The following is an 11,494-nucleotide window of genomic DNA, read 5'->3' on the forward strand; positions in this document are numbered from 1 at the left end:
GCCTAATTAAACTAGTGTATAACTGTGGTTTTCCAAGAACTGTGGTACTCTGATATTGCAGCAATTGGTGACTTATAAACACTCACAAGAGGCAAGCTCAGGAAGGACTTTAGGGCCATGACTCAGCATATGCTTAACCTTAAGCAAGTAGTCCAATTGACGCCAAAGGGTCTACTCATGTGCTTTGCTGGAGTGGGGCCTACCTGAATTACACTATGGCTCTGTGGAAGAGGTACATCTCAAGAGAGGTACAGAGGAGCTTTTAGAGGATCCCAGAGTTCAAAGCTGTTCAGTCCAATTCTCTCGCAACAGTCTTATCCTATAGATGAAGATGAATGCACTGGTGTTTCCCTGCATCAACATCATTCTTCCTCAGTGCTGAACGGATATATCCAAGTCCTCCTCTGTGGCTTGAAATAAAACCTATATTTTCCCCCTGCCCCTTTAATATTACCAGGATGTTAAAACTAGGATTGATGGCAAAGTAATGGTGAACACTGGATGCAAGACTACCCAGAGTAAGTTCAGCAAAATGTCCCATGTTAACACTTCACACAGAAAAGAGGACTGCCTGCACACAGATCTGGAGCTAGAGAGACTGGTGTACTGAGTAGTATCATGACTTCATGAAATTTGAGGGTGTGTCAGATCACCTTGCTGACTTATTAAAAAAAAAACCAGTCCAACAGATTTTCTGCATAACAAGACTCCGGTATAGGGTTGCCAACCCTCCTGGATTGTACGGAGTCTTCAGAAATTAAAGATTAATCTTTTAATTAAACACTGTCATTTGATGAAACCTCCAGGAATACGTTCAACCAAAATTGGCAACCCTACCCCTACAAATATCAAAGCATGAAAGCATTAGAGAAGAGAGACTGGAAAGTTTCTGTCCGTAATCTGGAGATAGTAACTTTCATTATCCAATTCTGTATTTAAGTAGACTACTTTTGTTTATACTAAAAGCAGATCTGACCTTTCCTCCCCAGTGCATAAATATGTAGACATACTCTGCACTTCTATAATGCCCTTAATGTAGAGATCTCAGAGTACTTTACAAAGCTTAGGGAGGGAAGTATTATTCCTTCCATTGTACAAGTGGGGAAATGGACACACAGAGAAGATTAAGTGACTCCCCCAAGGTTACAGAGAGCCAGAAATAGAATTCTGATCTCAATTCCTAGTTCCACATGCAATTCACTAAACAACAGCTACTGTTCCAAGGTCCTATGCTACATCTCTTACTTGGGCAATATCTGTGATGAATGCTGGTGGAAAGGGGCACCTGTCCCTACTGAACAGAGTTGAAGTTAGCAGTTCTGGATTACCTGTTTCTTGCAGGAAAGCCTAAAAGTAAGGCACTCTCAGACCTAGTCGGCACACAAACTTACTCATAGACTCAGATTTTAAGGTCAGAAGGGACCATTATGATCATCTAGTCTGACCTCCCGTATGATGCAGGCCACAAAAGCTGACCCACCCACTCCTGGAATAATTCTCTCCCTTGACTCAGCTGTTGAAGTCCCCAAATCATGATTTAAAGACTTCAAGTCGCAGAGAATCCTCCAGCAAGCGACCCCTACCCAGCAAGCGACTTCTGCCCCATGCTGCGGAGGAAGGCGAAAAACCTCCAGGGCCTCTGCCAATCTACCCTGGAGGAAAATTCCTTCCCGACCCCAAATATGGTGATCAGCTGAACCCCGAGCATGCGGGCAAGACTCTCCAGCCAGACCCTCCGGAAAAAGTTCTCTGTAGTAATTTTTAATATCCCATCATTGACCATTGTTACTAATTACTAGCGATGGCACGTTATTGACCTATTGACTAAAATCACGTTATCCCACCAAACCATCCCCTCCATAAACTTATCAAGCTTAATCTTAAAGCCAGAGAGGTCTTTCGCCCCCCACTGTTTCCCTCGGAAGGCTGTTCCAGAACTTCACCCCTCTGATGGTTAGAAACCTTCGCCTAATTTCAAGCCTAAACTTCCCGACGGCCAGTTTATATCCATTTGTTCTCGTGTCCACATTAGTACTGAGCTGAAATAATTCCTCTCCCTCTCTGGTATTTATCCCTCTGATATATGTAGAGAGAGCAATCATATCCCCCCTCAGCCTTCTTTTGGTTAAGGTAAACAAACCGAGCTCCTCGAGTCTCCTTTCATACAACAGGTTTTCCATTCCTCGGATCATCCTAATGGCCCTTCTCTGTACCCGTTCCAGTTGGAATTCATCCTTTTTAAACATGGGAGACCAGAACTGCACACAGTACTCCAAATGAGGTCTCACCAGTGCCTTGTATAATGGAACCAGCACCTCCTTATCCCTACTAGAAATACCTCACCTAATGCATCCCAAGACCACATTAGCTTTTTTCACGGCCATGTCACATTGCCGACTCATCGTCATCCTGCGATCAACCAGGACTCAGAGGTCCTTCGCCTCTTCCGTTACTTCCAACCGATGCATCCCCAGCTTATAACTAAAATTCTTGTTAGTCATCCCTAAATGCATAACCTTACACTTCTCACTATTAAATTTCATCCTATTACTATTGCTCCAGTTTACAAGGTCATCCAAATCTCCCTGCAGGATATCCCGATCCTTCTCCAAATTGGCAATACCTCCCAACTTTGTGTCATCCGCAAACTTTATCAGCACACTCCTACATTCGGTTCCGAGGTCAGTAATAAATAGATTAAATAAAATCGGACCCAAAACCGAACCTTGGGGAACTCCACTGGTAACCTCCCTCCAACCTGACAGTTCACCTTTCAGTACAACCCGCTGCAGTCTCCCCTTTAACCAGTTCTTTATCCACCTCTGGATTTTCATATCGATCCCCATCTTTTCCAATTTAACCAATAATTCCTCATGCGGTACCGTATCAAACGCTTTGCTGAAATCGAGGTATATTAGATCCACCGCAATTCCTTTATCTAAAAAATCTGTTACTTTCTCAAAGAAGGAGTTCAGGTTGGTTTGGCAAGATCTACCTTTCGTAAAACCGTGTTGTAATTTGTCCCAATTGCCTCTGACCTCAAGATCCTTAACTACTTTCTCCTTCAAAATTTTTTCCAAGACCTTGCATATTACAGATGTTAAACTAACAGGCCTGTAGTTACCTGGGTCACTTATTTTCCCCTTCTTGAAAATAGGAACCACATTAGCTATTCTCCAGTCAAACGGTACCACCCCCGAGTTTAAAGATTCATTAAAAATTATCTCTAACGTGCTTGCAATTTCTCACGCCAGTTCCTTTAATATTCTCAGATGAAGATCATCCGGTCCGCCCGATTTAGTCCCATTAAGCTGTTCGAGTTTGGCTTCTACCTCGGATACGGTAATGTCAACCCCCCCCCCTTTATTCCCATCCGTCATGCTGCCACTATTCCTAAGCCCTTCATTAACCTCATTAAAGACCGATGCAAAATATTCGTTTAGACATTGTGCTATGCCTAGATTATCCTTAATCTCCACTCCATCTACAATCTTAAGCGGTCCCACTTCTTTCTTTGTTTTCTTCCTATTTATATGGCTATACAACCTCTTACTATTGGTTTTAATTCCCCTCGCAAGGTGCACACTACACGGCTTTTGGCCTTTCTCACTCCATCTCTACATGCTCTGACCTCAATAAGGTAGGTTTCTTTGCTGATCCCTCCCATCTTCCACTCCTTGTACGCTTTCTGTTTTTTCTTAATCACCTCTCTGAGATGCTCGCTCATCCAGCTTGGTCTAAATCTCCTGCCCATGAACCGTTTTCCCTTTCTCGGGATACAGGCCTCCGACACTCCTGCAACTTCAACTTGAAATAATCCCAGGCGCCTTCCACCTTTAGATCCATACATATGTTAGTCCAATCCACTTCCCTAACTAGTCGCCTTAATTTATTAAAGTTAGCCCTTTTGAAATCGTAAACCTTAGTCTCCGATTTAATTCTGTTAATCATTCCATTTAGTTTAAACCGAATTAGCTCATGATCACTTGAGCCAAGGTTGTCCCCTACAACCATTTCCTCAACGAGGTCCTCACTACTCACCAAAACCAAATCTAAAATGGCATCCCCCCTCATCGGTTCAGCAACTACTTGATGAAGGAATTCATCAGCTATCACGTCTAGGAAAATCTGAGCCCTATTATTGTTACTAGCATTTGTTCCCCAATCTATATCCGGGAAGTTAAAGTCTCCCATGATTACACAGTTCCTATTAGTATTTACTTCCCTAAAAACATTAAAGAGTTCTCTGTCCATATCCAGGATAGATCCCAGCGGTCTATAGCACACCCCAAGCACTATCCCAGGGGAGGCTCTAGTAGTTCTTTTACCCAGTGTGAGTATTGCCCAGAGACTCAGTCTTATCCATTCCATCACTTATTATTTCTTTACAGTTTACCTCATTATTGACATACAATGCTACTCCCCCACCTTTGCCTTTGTTCTGGTCTTTCCTAAACAGCACATACCCTTCCATACCTGTACTCCAGTCATGACTACCGTTCCACCACGTTTCGGTTATTTCTATGATATCCGGTTTCATTTCTTGGACCAGGAGCTTCAATTCCTCCATTTTGTTACCTAGGCTTCTTGCATTGGTGTATAAACATCTTAATTTATGCCGTTTGGCCTCTCTCACATTCGTTGTCCAATTTGGTACAGACACCGTACCGCCAGTATGACCTATTAGTCTAGTATCCATCCTCCCCCTCCTCCTTATGTCCAATCTCTTCCCCCTGGCTTTATCCGTTCTTATCTCATTGTCCTGCCTCTCAATGTTATAATCTGGTGTGGAGATTAACTGGACATCTCCCAACTATCTCCCCCAAATTCCTAGTTTAAAGCTCTTTTGATGAGATGAGCCAGCCTCCCTCCCAGAAGTCTATTTCCTTCCCTATTTAGGTGAAGTCCATCCTGTGAGAACAGATTTCTGTCCCCGAAAGCCTCCCAGTGGCCATACATCCCAAAGCCCTCTTTATAGCACCACTCCCTTAGCCAACTATTTATCATCACAATCCTGTCACCCCTTTGCTGCCCTTCTCTAGGAACAGGCAGAATCCCACTGAAGATGATCTGAGCCTCGATTTCCTTAAGCATCTTCCCCAGCCTGACATAATCTCCCTTGATTCTCTCCAGCGAGAACCTAGCCGTGTCATTCATTCCTACGTGAAGGATGATCAAGAGGTTCTTACCTGCTCCTTTTAGGATCCTTTTCAACCACAGGTCCACATCCCGTATCTTAGCGCCCGATAGACAGCACACCCTTCTGTTCTCTGTGTCCGCCCTAGTCACAGGCCTGTCTAACCTCCTCAATCAGGAGTCCCCAATCAAGTAAACCTGCCTTTGCCCGGTGACAGTGCAATCTACTAATCTATCCCCTGTTCCCTCTAGTTGCAATTTTCCCATTCCTATTTTCCCTTATAATCCCCCTTATGCCATCCTGTATCCTCCCGGGGCCCAGATTTGGTGCTGTCTCCATCAACTCCTCCCCCCTTTCTATGGGACTAGCTGCTCTTCTCTTCTTCCTCACCCTCCCACCCTCAGTTACCACCTGCTGCACCCCTTCCTCGTTTTCCAAACACCCAAACCTGTTCCTGAGCTCTATTTCTCCTTCACTGGCCCTCCTTTTCCTTGGCCTGCTTCTCACGGTCACATGCTTCCACTGCCCTTGTTCTCCCCCTGGCCTCCCCCCCCGGCCTTTGCCCCTGCTTTCACCTGTACCCTTGAGCATTCCCCTTCAGCCACTCCTTGCCTTTTCTCCATCAGCTGCTCGATCCCCCTTCTAAACTCTACCAGGGTATCTATCTGCATCTCCAAACCTTGGATCTTTTCTTCCAGCAGCTCTATTAGGCAGCACTTCATGCAGACATACCTCTGTTCAGGCTCCCCCGCTAGCACCATGTACATACCGCAGCTTCCACATGCAATCATCTGCATTGTGTCCCCCGCTGCTTGGCTCATGGCTGCTGCTGTCTGTGCCCGCCCTTGAGCTAGTTGGTTTAACTAAAGGTGTGATTTAGTTACACCAGTGAAAATCCCTAGTTGGATATGCATAGCTGTTTATAACTGGCTCTCCAGGTTTAAAAATGAAATTAAGTTTATCCACATTAAGTTGAATCAGCTTAAGTCAGTCAGTCAAAAAAAAAAAAAAACACACACCACACCCAGAACAATCAGACTTAGTTAAACAAGTTTAAATTTGCATAAAGACAAAGCCTCAGATACAATAGGAGCTTGATGCAAATACAGAGAAGTACGTCATAATGCTTCTCATGAAAACAGTTTAGATTAGCGGTAGTGAGTGGACTAGCCAGAAAATTAAACTAACTCGACAGCACTGCTCTTTAAAAATGAGAGCAAATCATTTCTAGGGGCTCCCCTTACAAGTCATGTGGTAGAGACATTTCTTGTAATCCAACACCTCAAGAAATTAAAATTATCAGGAGCCACTAAACACTGTATAACACCCTCAAGTTAGATTTTAAACATAAATTCCCTTAATGTGTTAAAGCATAACAGACAATCACCTGTCTCCTTGGCAGAGAGACAACGCTGAAGCAAGCTTGCCAAAAAGCAGAGCTACATCATAACAAATCCACTGTAACAACTTCAAACCCATATTCAAACAAAAAAAGCAGGATTTTGTCTTTTTATTTTTAGAGCAGTGCTGTTGCATCACCAAGGTGACTGAAACAGAAGCATTGAGTTACACACCTCCTTTTCCAACCCCCCACACAATGTATGTGGTAAATTACAGACTTAAGAGTTGCTGAGTCACACTCAATAAAGGTAGAATTGTGGTAACCGAATCCCCCAAGCATTTGGATTAAAGCATATAAAACTTGTTCAAGCAACAGTATGCAACGATCTCATTTAACTTTGTGCATGGTGGGGTTTCTTAGTCCCAGAATTACTAGACTAAGCAACTCTGAGTTTTTTTTTTTTTTTTAAATATAAAAAACACCACACCCTTTCACCCAGCAGCACATGCTTGTTTCCCCATCCCAATTTCTCTCCCTCCATTTTGCCCCTCCCCCATTTTATTCTCATGATATATGAGGTCACCAGGCCCTTGTTTCACTCCCCTCACTACTCTGGAATTTCCTTCCCCTTATTGAGTGCTCAGTCCTGCATGGTGCTGAGCACTGACTCCAATTCACCAGAGTCCCATTGGCATAAATAGGACAATTACTTATTTAAAGTTGAAGGACATGGTTAATTGCTTCATTGGATTAGGGCCAGCATGCTCAGCATCTTGCAGGACCAAGCCCTTAGAAAGATATGGGATATACAGAAAAAATGAGGGACACTATTTATTTAAAAAGGGGGGGATAATCAGATCTATTACTGGTCAATTCAATACTGTTTTATTGGCATTATAATAATCATTTTTACTGTGGTAGCTCTCAGGGGCTCCAATCATATTCAGGGCCCCCCTGTACCGGGGGCTGTATAAAACCACACAAAACATATTCCCCAGTCTTAACAAGCTACACAAGTGTTGTAAGAAGAACATTTAAGAGCCCTCATGTTTTTGGCAGAGGGAAGCCCAGTATGGTCAGACAAAGAATTAGTGCCAAGCTTGTAAGGGACAGGGAGAGAAACTGGAACAGTAACACAACAAAGCAGCCAAACATGACCTATATGCTATCAAACAGGCAAAGGAGACTCACTTGATAACAGATGTAGGCTTCCCAGTCTTCCCCTCCAAATTTGTGCTTTTCTTTACATTTCTAGTGGCTCTCCCACAAAAATGTTAACCCCTGGGCACCACAAGCCTTCCATTAATCGATATTACTTGCAAATCATCCATTGCTATCGAGTATTTCCCTACACCTTCTGTTTTTCTGCTCACCCCAGGAAACAAAATAACCTCCAAATACATTTTAAAAATACACACCCACACACACCCACCCCCTTGTGGAAAAACAGTATTTACTATCCTTTTATCAGGATAAGTTCTACTGAGATGAATACAGCAAATAAGATTTTTGATAAATTAATACACAAGAGATCATCTTGATAAGAGGCTTTTCCCATCCAGCAATGTTCTCTCTACTGTGCAGCAGATTGCATCATGTTCTAATTAGCTTTACCCATCTTAAAAAGACTAGAATTTAATACATTGGAATTTTGCCAGAACAAAATCCGATCAAACACCATTTACCCTCTGAACTGTAACTGGAGAAAGCTATCCACTCATCCCATCTGCAAAAGCTATCTGTAACTCTAGTTCGCACTAGGTGCCTAAAGCAGCTCCTGTTTCTAGTGCAGCATATTAGGAGCACCACGGATTTCAGCAAGACTTGGAATAAAAGAGGACTAGAACTTGGCACCTTGGTATCTGTATGTGCCAGACTAACACTGTCACACATCAATATACAGATTATGTATCATGGCATTTGGTCAAAATCTCATCCACCAGGATAACATTCTCCAGATTTCAACCAGCACAAGTGGTTTATTTCATGCAGTTAATTGCCTAAAGACCAGAGGACAAAGTAACAAGAACTAGACAGCTTTGTTCCCCAACTCCAACCATCAGATCAACGTTCACCCTACAGCAGTAGTTCTCAAACTTTTGTACTGGTGACCCCTTTCACACAGCAAACCTCTGAGTGTGACCCCCCCCCTTATACATTAAAAGGGCTTTTTAAAATATATTTAACATCATTATAAATGCTGGATGCAAAGCAGGGTTTGGGGTGGATCCCCAAGGGGTCCCAACCCTTGAGAACCCCTACCCTACACCATCCAGCATGAGAGGCTGTTGATGCCAATCTCCACCATTGTCTGCATGGGGGGGGGGGGGGGGAAGAGAGAGGAGAAGAGAAATATAGTGATGTAACGATGGCGCGGGGCCGGGGCACACAGAATGCTTTCGCTCCCATTCGGGAAATCTCCAAATCAGACGAAAAGAGAAAAGAAAAAGAGAGGGGGAAGCGGAACCTATTCGTCATCGTAACTACTACCACCTGGGTGACCTGACCTCTTACAAGCCCATCTATCAGCTGGTGCCTGCAGCACAAGCTGATGCAATCGGAAACTGGCAGGAAAGGGACACCCCCGCAAAGAACACGTAGCTCAGGCAACAACGACGAACCCCCGGCAGTGCGGTGCATCTCCCCAGCCAACGTGAAGCCCACTCGGGCTGCCCAGTCCCCTTGTCCCTCACCCCGCTACCCCCATCCGAGCTCTCCCATCTGCTCTCAGCTGCTCTACCGCTTGCACTTACTTGGACTGACAGGAAGAGACAAGCGGCGGCAGCAGCCGGAGTCCCACTGCGCGTGGATGAGACGCCCTGGCCCGCAGCAGCCGCCGCCCCCCAGCTGTTTCCCTGCGCGTGTGCGAAGGGAATTCTCCCAGTCGTTACCCTCGCTAGCTTTTGGAGAGGGAACGCGCGCTGATTGGCCGGGCCGTAGGCGGAGGGGGGGACACGCCCCACCAATAGAAAAGCAGAGTCGCTGCCCTGGCCCTGCGCAAGTTCTTTCCTGCGCGTGTGTTTAGCGAGGGGGCTGAGAGCCCGTTGTGGGAGGCTGTGGCCGGCCAGTTTGTTTGCGAGGCCCAGGCCACAGTGTGAGCTCAGAGCCAGCAGCATCCAGCCTTCTGGCTGCCTGGTGAGAGGACACATCCTAGGTCCATCCCTTTAGCCCATCACATAAGCACCAGCATCCACTATAGAAGGAATAGGGCTAAAATAATTTTTTTCCCTACCAAGCCAGGGAGCTAGCTACAGCTATATGCCCCAATCCTGCAACTGGACTTGTTCAGGCAGGCCCCTTTGTCCACACGGAGGCAGGATCAGGGTCATACGTGCCCCAGCTCTGCATCTGTGACAGCTGCTGTTACTCTGGTGATAGGTGCCATCAGAAGGACCTAGAGGGATATTAGTGAACATATGTAGAAATAAATTATTTGACAGCATTTCACACAACAATAAATGAGAACATTTGGTTTTGTGTTTAATGGGCAAACAAGGTTTGGCTCCTGAAAGGAACAGAGCACTCAAGCCCTGACCCAGGGAAAAACTCAAACTCATGCTTAACTTTAAGTATATGAGTAGTCCCACTGGATTTATCCATATGCAGTATCAGGGGTCAAAATGTTCAGTGCTTTGCTGAAGGGAGTCTTCCAGTTGCAGCCCTTTAAGGACTCAGGCTAGACCTTCAAAGATATTTGGACACCTAACTTCCATTGATTTCAGTTTGGCACCTAAATACCTCTGAGGATCTGGGCCTCAGTCTCCAACCTAAGGAAGACACAAGCATACAGTAGCCTTGTGATGTCAATAATTCAAATAAGCAGTGAATTTCTAATTGATGTTTTACATGTAATATAAAGATAGTAGGCCAGCAGCACCCTGTTCCTGCAGGAGTAGCATTTTCATCCAATCTGATCTCACCTCTCCCACTCACTGTGGAAAATACATCCCACTCCAGTAGCAGCAGCTACTTCAATTTGAAAAGGAGTAGCACCACTCCTACCCAATAAACCAGTGATAATCAAACAAGGAATTTCAAGGCACATGTAGCAATTCATAACATTACACACAGTTCTTGCCTAGGGGTTTAATAAGGTATCAAGCCACACAATGCACCAATTTTTGGAGGAAAAATGGCAATTTAAAATTTACACAGAATAGCAGACTAAGGCAAACAGGATTGCACCAAAGTATATACCTCACTCAGTTTTTCCTCCTAACAAACAACCCTGCAAAACCCTAAATAGTGGTTAACCGTTCAGGCCAAAGTGGACAACAATATTTTGCATTTATATAGGGTTTTATAATCAGTGACTAACTCCCTTGTAGTGTGTTGTGATGATTAATCCTCATTATCATCCCCATTTTACAAATATCGAAGCTAAAAATGGTGAAGGCCACTGAGAGAGTCAATTTGAGCCACAACTGGAAAACCATCTTGTGCTTAGTTCAGGTGATGCCTCTTCATTATTGAGTAGCTCCTCCTTGTTGCCAAAGTTTACTATTGGCTGCTCAGCAAAAGAGCCAACTCAGTTTCAACCACATGATGAGCAGCCCTAGCACCTCACAGCCACAAATTTGCTCAATATGTAAAATTTTTAACAGCCACCAAAACAAGTTTTGGATGGCTTGGGAGGATGGAAGTGGATGATAAGCATAAAATAATGGTGGTTAGGAAATATCACATACATTCAAGTCCTTCTCTGCAACACAAGGGCTAGAAACTTACCAGTGGGCAGAACCACCAAGAACTAAAAGGATGGGGGGGGGGGGGGGGGAGGAGGCATAGCCTGTCCTGTATAGTCTACAAGAACAGGAATGAGACACAGGAGGTGCAGCACAGGAGACTTTAGAGTTCCCAAGTTTTGACTGTTCAGTAAGTGGCCACATCCTGTTCACTTTGTGTGAATGGTATTAGGGCTCATCTTCACACACAGTTGTACTGGTTTAATTAAAAGTGCAATTTCAAATAGCCATATTGGTACAAAAAGGCTGTTTGAGCACTCAGATATAAAC

General features: G+C 44.4%; 1 protein-coding gene across 1 annotated transcript in view; it reads right to left on the reverse strand.

The window, feature by feature from the left end:
* Positions 1 to 9,643, reverse strand: part of LOC101931261 (cystathionine beta-synthase-like) — a 50,326-nt gene extending 40,683 nt beyond the window's left edge. The window contains exon 1 of the mRNA XM_005310967.5: positions 9,233 to 9,643. Within this exon, the coding sequence (XP_005311024.3) occupies positions 9,233 to 9,628 (396 nt within the window). The 5' untranslated portion in view covers positions 9,629 to 9,643. The remainder of the gene's footprint in view (positions 1 to 9,232) is intronic.
* Positions 9,644 to 11,494: the final 1,851 nt, after the last annotated feature.

This window comes from Chrysemys picta, chromosome 1 (genome assembly GCF_011386835.1).
Source record: "Chrysemys picta bellii isolate R12L10 chromosome 1, ASM1138683v2, whole genome shotgun sequence".
Classification (NCBI taxonomy): domain Eukaryota; kingdom Metazoa; phylum Chordata; order Testudines; family Emydidae; genus Chrysemys; species Chrysemys picta.